The sequence below is a fragment of the Bufo bufo genome, chromosome 2 (genome assembly GCF_905171765.1).
Source record: "Bufo bufo chromosome 2, aBufBuf1.1, whole genome shotgun sequence".
Classification (NCBI taxonomy): domain Eukaryota; kingdom Metazoa; phylum Chordata; class Amphibia; order Anura; family Bufonidae; genus Bufo; species Bufo bufo.
This window is the reverse complement of record NC_053390.1, coordinates 320,877,008-320,896,351: the sequence shown is the minus strand read 5'-3', so window position 1 is coordinate 320,896,351 and position 19,344 is coordinate 320,877,008. Positions and strand designations below refer to the sequence as shown.

Below are 19,344 nucleotides of genomic sequence, written 5' to 3'. Positions count from 1 at the left end.
GTAACACAGACTATTCTGTCACTATAATTATATAGAAGACACACAGCATTATAAATCATTATAATGCCATGCAATCCTGTGAAATGAGCAGTATCCATAACTGGAAATCACTCTCCCACACAGAGCTTGTCTTCTACACTGGACAAGTTCGTCTGAAAGAGTCCTAGGGCTGCTTTCACACAGTAAGTATTTGGTTAGTAGTTTGCATCAGTATTTGTAAGTAAAACCAAAAGTGGAAACTGCAGAGAAAAACATTGTATCAGCTTCTGGTTTTGGCTTGAAGAGAACCTGTCATCAAAAAAAGGAATGCAATCTGACAGCACAGTGTTATAGAGCAGGAGGAGCTGAGCAGATTTGATATACAGTTTTGAGTGGAATCTTTTTTTAATTATTTTAAATATGTATATACTGATAACACCTCCCACCTGTACCGATGGGTATTCACAGCCATCAGATGTATAATAAAAAAAATACAAGTTTTACTGAATCTTTTCCCACAAAGCTATACATTAATCTGCTCAGTGTCTCCTGCTCTATAACATGATTCTGGAAGATTGCACTACATTGTTTGGTGATAGGTCCTCTTTAAGTTACATTCACATGACCATATCCATTTTGCGGTCCGCAAATCTCAGATCCTTAAAATGCAGATGCGGTCTGTGTGCATCCCACACCCTTGTAAAAATGCCTATTCTTGTCTACAAAATGGATAATAGGACATGTTCTTTAATTTGCAGTATGGCCGCACAGATGTGGATAGAGATGAATGAGTCTGCATCTGATTTGCAAAAAATGTGGATCGGACACAGACAAAAAATACAGTCGTGTGAATGTAGTCTAACAAATACTGATGGAAAATCACCAAAATACCATGTACAAGTGGCCAAAATCTGTTTCACACGAGTATATGATCAAACATTTGTACCCAACACAAGTCTAATTATCCAAAATAAAGCATCATACAGATCTATGATGCTGGTAGTTGGGACATGGGATCTACGGTCAGCCTGTTATTTATGACTGTAATAAGAATACCAAAATTTGTCTGGACTAAGCAGTATTACCCTTAATTACCCTGTAAATAAGTTGATTTGTCTCAATTTATGTTTCTATGGAAGCACTTATTAGGTCTGCTATTTAAAAGCCATTTTCGTAAATGCTATTGTTCGCAGACAAAGCATACTTGTCCTTTTCAGAATAAGCTGCCATGTGTGTGTACATGAGAAATAGCACTATTTCAGGTTATTATGTGATTTGTATTCTGCATTTTTCTCCGGTTTTCCCCTTTGCAGGCTTAATATTAAATTGACATTAATACCTGAGCTAGTGAACAGAGACTAGCAACTATACAGCATACACATAGAAAATAGGTTATCCTACTCCCCTAGATCCCCTACACACAGAAGCAGTTGACACATGGAGGACATTATAGAGCAATACTGAGTAGTATTGATGTGATGGGTTGAGATAGAAAACTCACTATTAGGGTGGGTTCACACTAGAGTTAGGGATTCCGTTATGGCTTTCCGTTATAACTAGTAATGAGCGACTTTGCGATATCTTGCGAATTTTTGGCCGAATATTCGCCATAAATTCGCAATTTTGAGAATTCATGATCTCCATTCATTATTTACTTGATTGCAAATATCGGCAATGTAATATATTTGTGATAAAAATTTGCGATCAGAATATAAGGGGTAGGCAACTTTACTATTGGTTGCTAGGGATGTTGCTAAGTGCCGATATTTGCAATAAAATCATGAAAAATTTGTGATAAATTCACAATTAGCATATTCATGAATACGAATATATAGCACTATATTTTAAATATTCGCGACCACACATCTGAGCGCACTGAAAACCAGAAGCGCACACTTCCGGTTATGCCCCGGCTCCCCCATGCGACAATCGGAGGAGCCGGAGCTTGTGTGCAGCAGCCCCTGTCTTTGTGAATGACAGGAGGCTGCTGCATAGTATTTCCAATGGAGCCCTTGCCTATAATAGGGCTCCATAGGAAAGTAGTAAAATCATCATAGACTCCAATGCAAGTGCATTGGAGTCTATGATAATAGCAACCCTATGGGAACTATAAAAAAGTGTAAAAAAAATGTATAAAGTTTTTGCAATTAAAAAATATATAAAAGTTCAAATCACCGCCCTTTCCCCAAAATGAGAATCAAAAAATACACATCATGGGTATTGCCATGTGCGTAAATGCCCATACTATCAAAATAAAAAAGTATTAATCCCATAACAAAAAAGCAGAAATGAAAAAAAAGGGTCAAAATGGACAATTTCCATTTTTTGGTCGCATCTCCTCCGACAAAAAATTTGATTAAAAGTGATCAAAAAGCCGTACACACCCCAGAATGGTATTAAGTTCACATCATTCTGCAAAAAAATGAGCCATCATACAGTTCCGCACACATAACTACAAAAAAAAGTTATAGGGGTCAGAATATGACAGTTTTTTCCCGACTTCCCACTACATTCTATGCAATATTAAATTGTGGCGTTGGAAAATACAACTTGCTCCGCAAAAGATAGGCCCTCATATGATTATGTTGACAGAAAAATAAAAAAGTTATGGCTCTGGGAAGACGAGGAGCGAAAAAACGAAAACGCAAAGTCAAAAAAATTTCCGTTTTAGAAAGGGTTGAATAGTAAATTGAGAGTAAGTAACTAGTTTAAGAGGGAGGAGGAAAGGAGCCTGATAAGTGGAGAAAACAACATAATTTTCTGTAAAAGATATTACAAATGTTTCTTATATTTGCTTGTACCATTGATTTATGTAATGTTTGCTGAAACAATGGTGACTGCTTAATATTTATTGTGTTTTATTGCCTTTTGTGGCATTTATGACTTCTCTTTTCATTCTTTGAGTAATTAGTAGTAAAGTCTATTTTTTTACTTCATTAAATAAAGAACTAACGTTCTCTGGAACTATGACTAAAGTCTTGGATACACTGTGACTTTTACAACTGCTTGATTTTAGGTATTAAACTAAAAGTGCAGCCCAAATGAATGCATTTGGTTGAATGCAATCTTGTTATTTTTACTCAATAGATAAAATCTATTAATTCCGCAACAAAAAGTCATAGTGTAGCCAAGGTCTAAATCCTAGCTTGCAGACAACCTGGGAAAGGAGGATCATTTCACCACTACTTAACCCCTCTGTCATGGCGCTGAATCCATGATCTGGGCTGTGCTCATGTGACCGCCTGACTCTGGCTGTGAGAACTTCTGCTGACCTGGCAACTGAATCAGCTTCCTGTTCAGTAAATGTCCTTAAGAACCCCCCTAAGCCAAAGATTATCCCAAGAGCTGGAGTCAGTGATTAACTTGTTTTAGGTCTTATTTTTTGGCTGGCTCTCAAGTGCAGTGAAATGATAAAACATTGGGCCAGTACAAGTAAGACAATTCCTTCTATATTTCAGGAGGCAATATAGCAAAAAAAAAGTCTTAGATTATGTACATGTGTGGACTAAATCGTAATACACAATACTGATGGTCTTCATAAAGCTTCCCAATGATACTTTGCCTTTACAATTTAAGTTGGTTTGTGAGTATATCACCTTGGGATAGATCAGTGTTTAATCCAGGCAGGTGTGAATTTAATTGGTTTTATTCACTTTGTTTCATGGGAATTCTTCACTCGCTAGAGATAAAATAACATTTCCTTCATAACTTTTGGTTTCTCCATAACCTGTTTCAGACATCTTCTTCTGCATTGTATTTATGAATGTCATTTCTCTTTTTAACCCCTTTTCAACATTCGCCATATATGTATGGCAGATATAGCATCTTTAAAGATTCCACCATAAAGCACAGCAACCACTCAGTGGCAGTCTGATCATCGATCACTGACTTTTAACACCTCAGATGCCGTGGTCATATGGGAGACTGTGACCACGACATCTGATCAGTTCCGGCGACTGAATGGCTCCCCTGTGTGGAGAGTGCATGAACTATTTGGTTGCTATGGCAGCAGATAGCCTTCTGAGGCTCAGTAAAAAATAACAATTGGTGATAGTTTCATTGACGATATCAGCACTTGAGTTGATCAATATACTAAAATGTATGTTAATGTAGTAAGTGTACTAATATATTTGTGTTTAACCACTTCAGCCCCCAGTGCTTAAACACCCTGAAAGACCAGGCCACTTTTTACACTTCTGACCTACACTACTTTCACCGTTTATTGCTCGGTCATGCAACTTACCACCCAAATGAATTTTACCTCCTTTTCTTCTCACTAATAGAGCTTTCATTTGGTGGTATTTCATTGCTGCTGACATTTTTACTTTTTTTGTTATTAATCGAAATTTAACGATTTTTTTGCAAAAAAATGACATTTTTCACTTTCAGTTGTAAAATTTTGCAAAAAAAACGAGATCCATATAGAAATTTTGCTCTAAATTTATAGTTCTACATGTCTTTGATAAAAAAAAAATGTTTGGGTAAAACAAAAATGGTTTGGGTAAAAGTTATAGCGTTTACAAACTATGGTACAAAAATGTGAATTTCCGCTTTTTGAAGCAGCTCTGACTTTCTGAGCAGCTGTCATGTTTCCTGAGGTTCTACAATGGCCAGACAGTACAAACACCCCACAAATGACCCCATTTCGGAAAGTACACACCCTAAGGTATTCGCTGATGGGCATAGTGAGTTCATAGAACTTTTTATTTTTTGTCACAAGTTAGCGGAAAATGATGATTTTTTATTTTTTTTTTTTTCTTACAAAGTCTCATATTCCACTAACTTGTGACAAAAAATAAAAACTTCTATGAACTCACTATGCCCATCACGAAATACCTTGGGGTCTCTTCTTTCCAAAATGGGGTCACTTGTGGGGTAGTTATACTGCCCTGGCATTTTAGGGGCCCAAATGTGTGGTAAGGAGTTTGAAATCAAATTCTGTAAAAAATGACCTGTGAAATCCGAAAGGTGCTCTTTGGAATATGGGCCCCTTTGCCCACCTAGGCTGCAAAAAAGTGTCACACATCTGGTATCTTCGTACTCAGGAGAAGGTGGGGAATGTGTTTTGGGGTGTCTTTTTACATATACCCATGCTGGGTGAGAGAAATATCTTGGTCAAATGCGAACTTTGTATAAAAAAATGGGAAAAGTTGTCTTTTGCCAAGATATTTCTCTCACCCAGCATGGGTATATGTAAAATGACACCCCAAAACACATTCCCCACCTTCTCTTGAGTACGGCAATACCAGATGTGTGACACTTTTTTGCAGCCTAGGTGGGCAAAGGGGCCCATATTCCAAAGAGCACCTTTCGGATTTCACAGGTCATTTTTTACAGAATTTGATTTCAAACTCCTTACCACACATTTGGGCCCCTAGAATGCCAGGGCAGTATAACTACCCCACAAGTGACCCCATTTTGGAAAGAAGACACCCCAAGGTATTCCGTGAGGGGCATGGCAAGTTCCTAGAATTTTTTATTTTTTGTCACAAGTTAGTGGAAAATGATGATTTTTTTTTTTTTCATACAAAGTCTCATATTCCACTAACTTGTGACAAAAAAATAAAAACTTCCATGAACTCACTATGCCCATCAGCGAATACCTTGGGGTCTCTTCTTTCCAAAATGGGGTCACTTGTGGGGTAGTTATACTGCCATGGCATTCTAGGGGCCCAAATGTGTGGTAAGGAGTTTGAAATCAAATTCTGTAAAAAATGACCTGTGAAATCCGAAAGGTGCTCTTTGGAATATGGGCCCCTTTGCCCACCTAGGCTGCAAAAAAGTGTCACACATCTGGTATTGCCGTACTCAGGAGAAGGTGGGGAATGTGTTTTGGGGTGTCATTTTACATATACCCATGCTGGGTGAGATAAATATCTTGGTCAAATGCCAACTTTGTATAAAAAAATGGGAAAAGTTGTCTTTTGCCAAGATATTTCTCTCACCCAGCATGGGTATATGTAAAATGACACCCCAAAACACATTCCCCACCTTCTCCTGAGTACGGAGATACCAGATGTGTGACACTTTTTTGCAGCCTAGGTGGGCAAAGGGGCCCATATTCCAAAGAGCACCTTTCGGATTTCACAGGTCATTTTTTACAGAATTTGATTTCAAACTCCTTACCACACATTTGGGCCCCTAGAATGCCAGGGCAGTATAACTACCCCACAAGTGACCCCATTTTGGAAAGAAGAGACCCCAAGGTATTCGCTGATGGGCATAGTGAGTTCATGGAAGTTTTTATTTTTTGTCACAAGTTAGTGAAATATGAGACTTTGTATGAAAAAAAAAAAAAAAAAAAATCATCATTTTCCACTAACTTGTGACAAAAAGTAAAAAAATTCTAGGAACTCGCCATGCCCCTCACGGAATACCTTGGGGTGTCTTCTTTCCAAAATGGGGTCACTTGTGGGGTAGTTATACTGCCCTGGCATTTTCCAGGGGCCCTAATGTGTGGTAAGTAGGTAAATGACCTGTGAAATCCTAAAGGTGCTCTTTGGAATATGGGCCCTTTTGCCCACCTAGGCTGCAAAAAAGTGTCACACATGTGGTATTGCCGTATTCAGGAGAAGTTGGGGAATGTGTTTTGGGGTGTCATTTTACATATACCCTTGCTGGGTGAGAGAAATATCTTGGCAAAAGACAACTTTTCCCATTTTTTTATACAAAGTTGGCATTTGACCAAGATATTTCTCTCACCCAGCATGGGTATATGTAAAATGACACCCCAAAACACATTCCCCAACTTCTCCTGAGTACGGCGATACCAGATGTGTGACACTTTTTTGCAGCCTAGATGCGCAAAGGTGCCCAAATTCCTTTTAGGAGGGCATTTTTAGACATTTGGATACCAGACTTCTTCTCACGCTTTGGGGCCCCTAGAATGCCAGGGCAGTATAAATACCCCACATGTGACCCCATTTTGGAAATAAGACACCCCAAGGTATTCAATAAGGGGCATGGCGAGTTCATAGAAAATTTTTTTTTTTGGCACAAGTTAGCGGAAATTGATATTTTTAATTTTTTTCTCACAAAGTCTCCCGTTCCGCTAACTTGGGACAAAAATTTCAATCTTTCATGGACTCAATATGCCCCTCACGGAATACCTGGGGGTGTCTTCTTACCGAAATGGGGTCACATGTGGGGTATTTATACTGCCCTGGCATTCTAGGGGCCCTAAAGCGTGAGAAGAAGTCTGGAATATAAATGTCTAAAAAATTTTACGCATTTGGTTTCCGTGAGGGGTATGGTGAGTTCATGTGAGATTTTATTTTTTGACACAAGTTAGTGGAATATGAGACTTTGTAAGAAAAAAAAAAAAAATTCCGCTAACTTGGGCCAAAAAAATGTCTGAATGGAGCCTTACAGGGGGGTGATCAATGACAGGGGGGGTGATCAATGACAGGGAGGTGATCAATGACAGGGGGAGTGATCAATGACAGGGGTGGTGATCAATGACAGGGGGGTGATCAGGGAGTCTATATGGGGTGATCACCACAGTCATTGATCACGCCCCTGTAAGGCTTCATTCAGACGTCCGGATGCGTTTTGCGGATCGGATCCATCTATCAGTGCATCCGTAAAAATCATGCGGACATCTGAATGGAGCTTTAAAGGGGGTTGATCAATGACAGGGGGGTGATCAGGGAGTCTATATGGGGTGATCACCACAGTCATTGATCATGCCCCTGTAAGGCTTCATTCAGACGTCCGGATGCGTTTTGCGGATCGGATCCATCTATCAGTGCATCCGTAAAAATCATGCGGACATCTGAATGGAGCTTTACAGGGGGGTGATCAGGGAGTCTATATGGGGTGATCACCACAGTCATTGATCACGCCCCTGTAAGGCTTCATTCAGACGTCCGGATGCGTTTTGCGGATCGGATCCATCTATCAGTGCATCCGTAAAAATCATGCGGACATCTGAATGGAGCTTTACAGGGGGGTGATCATGGAGTCTATATGGGGTGATCACCACAGTCATTGATCATGCCCCTGTAAGGCTTCATTCAGACGTCCGGATGCGTTTTGCGGATCCGATCTATCTATCAGTGCATCCGTAAAAATCATGCGGACATCTGAATGGAGCTTTACAGGGGGGTAATCAATGACAGGGGGGTGATCACCACAGTCATTGATCATGCCCCTGTAAGGCTTCATTCAGACGTCCGGATGCGTTTTGCGGATCGGATCCATCTATCAGTGCATCCGTAAAAATCATGCGGACATCTGAATGGAGCTTTACAGGGGGGTGATCAGGGAGTCTATATGGGGTGATCACCACAGTCATTGATCATGCCCCTGTAAGGCTTCATTCAGACGTCCGGATGCGTTTTGCGGATCCGATCCATCTATCAGTGCATCCGTAAAAATCATGCGGACATCTGAATGGAGCTTTAGAGGGGGGTGATCAGGGAGTCTATATGGGGTGATCACCACAGTCATTGATCATGCCCCTGTAAGGCTTCATTCAGACGTCCGGATGCGTTTTGCGGATCCGATCCATCTATCGGTGCATCCGTAAAAATCATGCGGACATCTGAATGGAGCTTTACAGGGGGGTAATCAATGACAGGGGGGTGATCAGGGAGTCTATATGGGGTGATAACCACAGTCATTGATCATGCCCCTGTAAGGCTTCATTCAGACGTCCGGATGCGTTTTGCGGATCCGATCCATCTATCAGTGCATCCGTAAAAATCATGCGGACATCTGAATGGAGCTTTACAGGGGGGTAATCAATGACAGGGTGGTGATCAGGGAGTCTATATGGGGTGATCACCACAGTCATTGATCATGCCCCTGTAAGGCTTCATTCAGACGTCCGGATGCGTTTTGCGGATCCGATCCATCTATCAGTGCATCCGTAAAAATCATGCGGACATCTGAATGGAGCTTTACAGGGGGGTAATCAATGACAGGGGGGTAATCAATGACAGGGGGGTGATCAGGGAGTCTATATGGGGTGATCACCACAGTCATTGATCACGCCCCTGTAAGGCTTCATTCAGACGTCCGTGTGCATTTTGCGGATCCGATCCATCTATCAGTGGATCCGTAAAAATCATGCGGACGTCTGAATGGAGCTTTACAGGGGGTTGATCAATGACAGGGGGGTAATCAATGACAGGGGGGTGATCAGGGAGTCTATATGGGGTGATCAGGGGTGATCAGGGGCTAATAAGGGGTTAATAAGTGACGGGGGGGGGGTGTAGTGTAGTGTAGTGGTGCTTGGTGCTACTTTACTGAGCTACCTGTGTCCTCTGGTGGTCGATCCAAACAAAGGGGACCACCAGAGGACCAGGTAGCAGGTATATTAGACGCTGTTATCAAAACAGCGTCTAATATACCTGTTAGGGGTTAAAAAAAACACATCTCCAGCCTGCCAGCGAACGATCGCCGCTGGCAGGCTGGAGATCAACTCTCTTACCTTCCGTTCCTGTGAGCGCGCGCGCCTGTGTGCGCGCGTTCACAGGAAATCTCGGCCATCGCGAGATGACGCATATATGCGTGACTCTGCGCAGGGCTGCCACCTCCGGAACGCGATCCTGCGTTAGGCGGTCCGGAGGTGGTTAATAAAAGATATGAAAGGAAAATATGCTGCCTTAACTTGTTACCAGTTTACAAAGTATATCATCATCCTCATATCAAGAAGTTAAAGCTTTTGATTTATGAATGCTAAATATCAATCGAGTTGGACATATTTATCTCGGCACTGTGAAAGGAGGAATTTCACTAGTACATAGACGAAATAGTAGATATGATTGAACAGATTCCTGTGATCTTGGTCAGTCTACACTCATGCCGCACTGATGGAGCTTGCGTGCTGTTCTATCCTTTAACACTGTGGGAAGCTACAGCACGCTATCTACAGCACAAAAAATACAGTACATTTTGGCTCATTTTAATCCAGAGGAAATATTTTACAAAGAAAAATAACCTGCTATTTAGTGAGAGAGTTAAGGGTAGGTATAATGAGAAGTTCCAAGAGACAATTTTCGCACTGAGAAGAAAATGATGCTAGCATGAACAAAAAATGAGTTGTTGTATCATTAATCTTTCTAACTATAGCCTTCTTTGTTCCTATTTAAGCTTTATAAAGAAAAAAATCCCATATCTTTTCTTTACTATACAGTATATGGTGATAACCAAAATGTTTGCAGTGCAAATTCCCATTCAATTCAACTGACTATACCCAGCCAAAGCAAATTGTCATTAGCAAACACAGTGAAAACCAATGCCCAAACCAGTATAGTGACCCAGTACTCTGTTGGCACTGTTCTGAAGAATAAATGAAATGCTAGATCTATGATATAAAACTAAGAAATAAATATTTACATCCTTTTTTAACCCCTTAGTGACCAAGCCTGTTTGGGCCTTTATGACCAAGCGTTTTTCTCCTTCCAAGAGCTATAACTTTTTTATTTTTTCGTCTGTATAGCTTTATGAGGGCTTGTTTTTTACGGGACAAGTTGTAGTTTTTAATGGCGCCATTTTGGGGTACACATAACTTTCTGATTAACTTTTATTAACTCTTTCTGGGAGGGAGATGGGGAAAAATAGCAATACTGCCACTGCGTTTTTACATTATACATTTTTTGGCGTTCATTTTTCGGTGCAAATAACATAATATCTTTATTCTCTGGGTCAGTACGATTACAGTGATACTAAATACTTATAATTTTGTTTACGTTTTACTACTTTTTTTTGCAATAAAACACCTTTTATTAACCCAAAAAATTATTTTGCATTGCCACTTCACAAGACCCATAACTTTTTTTTAATTTTTTTATATGGAATTGTGTGAGGGCTTGATTTTTGAAAGACGACTTGTATTTTTCATGGGTATGATTTTTGAGTAAATGCCGCTTTTTGATCGCTTGTTATTACGTTTTTTTTCGGTGGAAACTAAGAATAAATGAGAAATTCTGTCTTTTTTTATTTTTTATTTTTTATGGCGTTCACCATAGGGGATAATTTATGTAATATTTATGTATTCCCGGTCGTTACGGACGCGGCAATACCAAACATATGGGGGATATTTTCTTTTTGCAATTTTTTTCATTGAAAAGCGTATTTTCAATGGAAAAAAAGGCATATTTTTTTATTTTATGGAATTTTTTTTATTTAATAAATGTGTATTTTTTTTCTATTTTTTTTTACTACTTAATAGTCCCACAAGGGGACTATGATATACAGTATTTTGATTGCTTTTAAAATGTAATGCATTATCTCTATAATGCATTGCATTTCAATAGCAATGCTATTCGAACATTGACCAGCAGGCTGCGCCAGAGAGGCACAGCCTGCTGGAAGTAACTGAAGACAGGCTCGGGCCCTCATCGGAAGCAAGGTAAGCTTCCCAGCACATCAGCACCCCGCGATCGCATTTTCGGGGTGCTGATGGGAGACAGAGGGAGTCCGCTCCCTCTGTCACCACTTTACATGCAGCGGGCGCCATTGCGCCCGGCATGTAAAGGGTTAAACAGCCCGGATCGGCACTCCTGCCGTTCCGGGCTGTTAGAGCAGGGACCCGGCTCTCATGTGAGAGCCAGGTCCGCGCTCCCCGCTGCACGGGGGAGCCGCGCGGCGCTTAAACTGTGCCAGCCTAAGGCCCCTTAGTGACCGCCGTAAAAACACGTATGGGTGGTCACTAAGGGGTTAAACACCGAAGATAAGCATGTATTATTGAATCCTCGTCTGAAGCAGTCTGAAAATGACTTTCTACGTCAAATTTGCTACATAATAATTTACATATTGCCTGGTAGGGTTGATCATGCTGAGTAAAAGGATAAATTTTTTTGTTTTGTAGCTTGAACAGCTGGAGAGATATCTTGATTTTTATATTTATGCAAATTAGGGAGTTTGAGTACCAGTGACCTGGCAGTAGTACTTGTAGCACTGCTGCTGCTACACTCTTGTTGCTCAGTCCACACTCCCCTCCCCTTTAATTGACAGGGATAGATGAGACAGCTCTGCTATCTCTCACCTGCTGCTGTGCCATCAATATATAGTGCACCGCCATTGTAAATCATTGGAGTCAGTGTGTTCCACCAGGAATGCAAGATTTTGCTAATGCTATTTGAGTTTTATTTGGTTTCCTTCACACATTGCTTCAGCAGAGCCTCTGCAGAAAGGGATAAGGCTGGACGGGGAGAAGAGCATACTTAACTTGCATTCCTCCCAACAGCTGTGTCCCTCTATTGCCCGTGAAGAGCAGAGGAGCCTGTTATTTATCATTCCCCCCAGATCAGTTTGCTGGTGGAAAAAACTTAGCAAACCTCGTGTTTGTGACTTTTTAAACGTCACTGTACCAAAATTTAGGCGCAAGTGGTATTCCAACACTGCCCTCACCACTTTCCCACGAAGTGATCGTCGTGAGGGTGAGAAAGTGGCAGGGACAGCGGGCTTGCCACATTTATCTTCTTTAACGCCAATTTTTTGTCGTAAAAGATTACTGAAATCTTGTAGCTAGAGTTGATTTTTGTTTAGGCGCATGGACTGCCAGAGGATGTGTTTAATTTGTGACAAGGCATCTTAAATTAGGTGCATCCTCCAGACAGAACAGGGGATATCATAGTTGATGATAAATTGCCCCCATTGTGATAAATATGGTACAGGTGTAGACAGCCTGTCAAAGCTTATGTCATCCTTATGACTACTAACCCGGGCCACTGTGTGCAAACAATTCTTGAAAAAACACCAAAAAACCACAGTAATAATGCAGGTCCCAAAATAATATTTTAAAAAAACCACGTGATTATTCTGCCACTTTTTTACAGGTAAAAAACACCACTGCCAAATTCATGCATATAGGGACCCTTATGCAGAAAGCATTTTATGTTCATTTCAGTGTTATATGTTGTTGAGGTTGCAGTTATCAATTCAATTTTTGTCATTTTAAAAGCAAGGGATCACTGTCCTAATCCAGCTGATGGCAGCCAGTGATTTATATTTGTTCTGTTTGACAGGATGTCTGAGAAATTTGAGAGAACTCAGTGTTAGCTTCAATAATCTAAAACACATACCACCTGAGCTGGGAGATTGTGAAAACCTTGAGAAATTGGATGTGTCTGGAAATTTAGAACTCACGGAATTGCCTTTTGAGGTATGATATCTGTGTCTTTAAGTTGCAATGCATATTGGAAATAAGGGCTAATAACAGAACACATAGCTATTAAAGGGACATTAACACTTATTTTGTTTACCTTTTTTATTATTTTATAAGCTTTTAGGAGTCATTGCAGTTTCATACAATTTCATTTCATTTAATAGGGAAGGTGAAAATAGCAAATTTCTAAATCACTTCATTTAAAAATAAGCCTGCATCTACCTGAAAAAAGCTGCACAATCATGGCCACTAGGGGTCTCACTTCCACCTAATTTGCAGTCCAGTGCCTGTTGTCAGGCAATATCCGTCCTTAGTATCAGAAACGGCTAAGAGGAAGTAGAGGCGTGTCAGAGCTAACTGAGATCCTGAGCCTGATAAAAGAATTGCTTCTACACTGCTTATGAATTCACAGGAGTATCCAGCCTTTTGGTAAGTGTGATCTCCCCCTTCTTATGTGTTTTGTGTGCTTTAGAGCTGAAAACAAACATAGTGGAAGGTAATGGAAAGGATGTCAGACCAGTATAGTGCTGGCAGATTTCATAAAAGAGATACGCTCTCTGCCTCTGAGTGAAATGCATCTAGCTGTGCAGCTGAAGAGGTTAATAGGCTGAAAAAGACATTAGGGAAGGCCAAACAAAGTTATTCCTTCACAGTTATGACTGCACAAAGTAGCCATTATGCAAACTTTTTTTGACAACTCAGATAGGCTTTAAGTAAATATTAAGTGATACCTGCATAAACATACTATTCATACATACTATATAAGTTATCACATGTTGCTTCCATTGAATGAGTTTATACATTGTGGGACACATTTATCAAATCAGATATGTCAGTTTTGTGGCTTAAAAATGTTGCAAGTCCTGACAATTGCTGCTTTTTTGTGATATTTGGTCACATTTTGCTACATCTGGTGAGACATAAAAGTCGCAATTTCCCACCAGTCAACATCCTGGTGTACTTTTACACATATAGGTGGAAACCACATTTCATGTCAAATATATTATTAGGATGCGTAGACACACAATACAAAGACAGACTTAAAAATGACACAAAAACCACAGCAAATGATAAATGTTCCCCTCTGCATTTATATCTATTGAGCTTTCTGCTAACCGGTACAGTTATGTCTAAAGAATATTTTAGTAGATAATTAGAGAAAACCAAATTTCTTGAAATTTCTTTCAGATGCAGTTCAAATTAATAGGTCAAGATTAGATTTGGGTAAAATAAATTTGACCTCGATCGAAAGTGCTCAGATTGCTTTAAAGAGTCGTGCATGACATTCCGAGGTCTCCTAGAAGCCAACCCCTTTTAAGCTCTTTAATACCAAGACAGCATTAGTATTGTCAAAGTGACAGTGGTAGGCAGGTGGTAACAAGCAGCCTGTTTAAAAACACTGCACTGTCAGATAGTATATACTTTTTAAACTTAAAAATGGTCCAAAAATTATCCTGTTTTGGGGGCAGATTTATTTCTTCCTATTTTTGTGTGTCCGATTCTGTAAAAATATTGATTCAAGGCCGAACTAATTCTAACAGAATTTAAAGTACTTCGATTGGTCTGAAAATTGATATATGACACTCAGATCTACTAGGATGGAATTTTTTTCTCACTTTTCTTCCTCTCTTTTTTCTAAATTTTTTGCGGTCACTTCACCACCATACTGACCAATTGCAGTTACATTCCATCTAATTAAAAAGAATGGGACGAAGAAGCTGTAATTACACCTGTTTGCTGCTGCGGTGTTGGTGAGCAGGTAACCAGTGAAGAGAATGCAAAAAACGGTCCCTTACTGGTGATATGTGCTTTAATGGGAGCAGATACTTGCCCATGTTTATATATACTCTCAGATGTCCAAAAACTATGCCTTAACATAGGCAAATTCCTGCCCCTGTTTATGCACACAAGTTTCAGAAGAAACAGTGGCTTGTTCTGAACAAGCCTGTAAAAAATCCCCCATTTATTTGGGAGCACCAGCAATAAGGTATGGATGTGGCAAGGGTAAGGTGTGTAGGGTAATAGCAGCAGCAATAGAAGTGGCAGCAGTAGCAGCACAGCATGAAACAGACAAGACAGTAGATGTGTGTGAGGTGGTGTTGAAGTAGTAAAGTAGTGGTAGTGGCAGTTGTGTAGGAGTAATAGAAGTGGCAGTAGGGGGCCTAGCAGCAGGAAAGTAGCAGCCACAGTGGTGGTGGTGGCAACAGACAGACAGTATGAAACATGATGCCAGGTAGATAGCAGGAGTGGTGTGATAAAAAGCTACCTTCTGCAATGGAAGACCAATTCATTGGCATCTGCGGGAGGTGTGTAAAAATCCTCATGGAATCACAGATTCATGCCTAACACATTTTGACAAAAGTGGTGTTTTGTACACTGGTAGAGGACAAATTTGTCCGTTTAGGTGTGATGAAGACGCCTGCCATGCTGAAAACCCTCTCTAAGGTGACACTGGAGGGTAGATAAGACAGTACAGTGATAGCATGGGGTCAGGGAACACGGTAAGTGCCAGAGAAAGGCCAAAAGTCAAGCTTGGACTGAACCTGCATCAACCTGGCACTACAAATAAAAAAACTGCTAGATCATGTTTGAGACTGAACTGGCTGCTGCAACTTCTGATACTTGTGGTAGCTTAGACAACAGGACTTGGCAGGGGGCAGAAAAGGGCATTCTGGTCAAACATGTGGGTGGCAGTCATCTGCTGGCTGAATGCTGTGGCAAGATGCATACACAGTGTATCCTGGTAACAAAGCAATTTGACCGCCCTTTTGGTAAAAATAAAACATTCTTCCATTTTACGTTAACACCTTAAGGACCCAGGATGAGAATGCTCATCCTAAATGGCCGGTACTTTGCACCCTGTGGTCCTTCCCTCACTCCCATGTACAGTCCGGCTGCATGGATCCGGCTGTTACCGACAGCCAGATCCCTGCTGCATCCACCAGCATCGGTGATAACGCTGATGCAGGTGGATTAACCCCTCAAATGCCACATCAGCGCTGACCGTGGCATATGAGAGGTTTGCGCTCCCTCTCCTTAGCCATCAGGTCCCTGCGCTGCGGTGGCGGGGACCCGATGATTGCCATGGCAGCCCCAAGCCATTCCAAGGCCATGGGGCCCAGCATGTACGGAGGCCTATAAGGCCCAGCCACCAGGCTGGATCTCATAGGCAAACTATCAGTGTATTACACTGTGTAATACACTGATAGTCAATGCAGTGCAATATAGATGTATTGTGCCGCATTGAAACAGGGATCAGACCCTGTAATGTTAAAGTCCCATAGTGGGACAAAAATTAACAATAATAAAAGTGAAAAAAGTGTCAATTAAAAAAAAAGCCCCTTTCCCATAAAAAGAGACATAAAATTGTAAAAAATAGAAAAAATAAACAAAAAACAGACATATCATGCGTAACAATCTTCTCTTAAAAATATCAGATGATCCACCCCATCTGGTCAACACCGTAAATTTTTTAAAAATAAAAACGGTGTCAAAAAAGGCATTTTGTGTCATCTTACATCACAAAAAGTGCAATACCAAGCGATCAAAAAGTCATACGCACCCCAAAATTGTATCAATCCAACAGTCATCTTATCAAGCAAAAAATTTGATCCTACCTAAGACAATTGCCCTAAAAATAAAAAAACTATGGCTCTCAGAATATGGAGACACTAAAACATGATTTTCTTTGTTTCAAAAAATACTGTTATTGTGTAAAACTTAAATAAACCAAAAAAGTTGACATATTTTTTGTCACCTTACATCACAAAAAGTGTAATACCAAGCGATCAAAAAGTCATATGCATTCTAAATAAATATTAATCAAACCGTCATCTCATTCCGAAAAAAATGAGCCCCTACATAATACAGTCGGCCAAAAAATAAAAATAACTATGGTTTTCAGAATATGGAGACACTAAAAAATATTTTGTTGTCAAAAATACTTTATTATGTAAAACTGAAACAAACAGCCCAAAAAAGTAGTCATATTTGGTATTGTCACATCCATAACAACCTGCTCTATAAAAATACCACATGATCTAACCTGTCAGATGAACATTGTAAATAACAAAAAATAAAAACTGTGCCAAAACAGCTATTTTTTTGTTACCTTGCCTCACAAAAAGTGTAATATAGAGCAACCAAAAATCATATGTACCCTAAAATGGTAACAACACCTTATCCTGTAGTTTCCAAAATGGGGTCACTTTTTTGGAGTTTCTACTCTAGGGGGTCTTCAAATATGACATGGCAACTTCAAATTATCCCAGTGGAATCTGCCTTCCAAAAACCAAATGGCATTCCTTTCCTTCTGCGCCTTGCCTTGTGCCCGTACAGCAGTTTACAACCACATATGGGATGTTTCTATGAAATACAGAATCAGGGTAATAAATATTGAGTTTTGTTTGGCTGTTAATCCTTGCTTTGTTAGCGGAAAAAATGAATTAAAATGGAAAATCTGCCAAAATAGTGAAATTCTGAAATTTCATCTCCATTTTCTTTTAATTCTTGTGGAATACCTAAAGGGTTAACAAATTTGTAAAATCAGTTTTGAATACCTTGAAGGATGTAGTTTCTTAAATTAGGCTATTTATGGCTGGTTTCTATTATGTAAGCCTAACAAAGTGACTTCAGACCTGAACTGTTCCTTAAAAAGTGGATTTTGGAAATTTTCTGAAAGATTTCAAGATTTGCTTCTAAACTTCTAAGCCTTCTAACGAAAAGAAAATGTCATTTACAAAATGATCCAAACATGAAGTACACATAAGGTAAATGTAAATTAATAACTATTTTAGGAGGTATCACTATCTGATTTAAAAGCAGAGAAATAGAAATTTTGAAAATTGCTAATTTTTACAAATTTTTGGTAAATTATTATTATTTTTTTATAAATAAAAATGAAACATTTTGACTCAAATTTGCCACTGTCATGAAGTACAATTTGTGACGAGAAAACAATCTCAGAATGGCTTGGATAAGTAAAAGCTTTTTAAAGTTATTACCACATAAACTGACACATGTCAGATTTGCGAAAAATGGCCTGGTCCTTAATGTGAAAAATGGCAAGGTCCTTAACCACTTCCCATCTGGGCCATTTGCCCCCTTCCTGACCAGGCCTAATTTTGCAAATCTGACATATCTCACTTTATGTGGTAATAACTTTGGAACGCCTTTACTTATCCAAGTCATTCAGAGATTGTTTTCTCGTGACACATTGTACTTCATGATTGTCATAAATTTGAGTCAATATATTTAACCTTTATTTTATGAAAAAATCCAAAATTTACCCAAAATTTCAATTTCTCTGCTTTTAAAACAGAAAGCGATACCTCATAAAATATTTATTACTTAACATTCCCCATATGTCTACTTTATGTTGGCATCATTTTGGAAATGTCATTTTATTTTTTTAGGACGTTAGAAGGCTTAGAAGTTTAGAAGCAATTCTTCTAATTTTTAAGAAAATTGCCAAAACCCACTTTTTAAGAACCAGTTCAGGTCTGAAGTGATTTTGTGGGGCCTACATAGTGGATACCCCCATAAATGACCCCATTGTAGAAACTACACCCCTCAAGTTACTTAAAACTGATTTTACAAACTTTGTTAACCCTTTAGGCGTTCCACAAGAATTAAAGGAAAATGGAGATCAAATTTTAAAATTTCACTTTTTTGGCAGATTTTCCATTTTAATCCAATTTTTTCTTTAACACATCGATGGTTAGCCAAACAAAACTCCATATTTTTTACCCAGATTCTGCGGTTTACAGAAACACCCCACATGTAGTCATAAACTGCTGTATGGGCAAACGGCAGGGAGCAGAAGAATGCCATGTCCCATTTGAAGCCCCCCTGATGCACCCTTACAGTAGAAACTCCCAAGAAGTGACCCCATTTTGGAAACTAGGGGATTAGGCACCAGTTTTATTGGTACTATTTTTGGGTACATATGATTTTTTGATCATTCATTATAACACTTTATGGGGCAAGGTGACCAAAAAATTGGTTGTTTTAGCACAGTTTTTATTTATTTATTTTTACAACGTTCACCTGAGGGGTTCGGTCAAGTGGCATTTTTATAGAGCACATCATTACACATGTGGCGATACCTAATATGTATACTTTTTCTTATTTATTAAAGTTTTACACAATAATAGCATTTTTGAAACAAAAAAATTATGTTTTAATGTGTCTGAGAGCTATAGTTTTTGTTATTTTTTGAGAGATTTTCTTATGTAGGGGCTCATTTT

The 19,344-nt window shown here is 39.5% G+C and overlaps 1 protein-coding gene across 1 annotated transcript in view; it reads left to right on the top strand.

Moving 5' to 3' along the window:
- Positions 1-19,344, top strand: part of LRRC2 (leucine rich repeat containing 2) — a 531,872-nt gene that overhangs the window by 263,832 nt on the left and 248,696 nt on the right. The window contains exon 5 of the mRNA XM_040416971.1: positions 12,957-13,093. Coding sequence (XP_040272905.1) covers positions 12,957-13,093 — 137 coding nt within the window. The remainder of the gene's footprint in view (positions 1-12,956; positions 13,094-19,344) is intronic.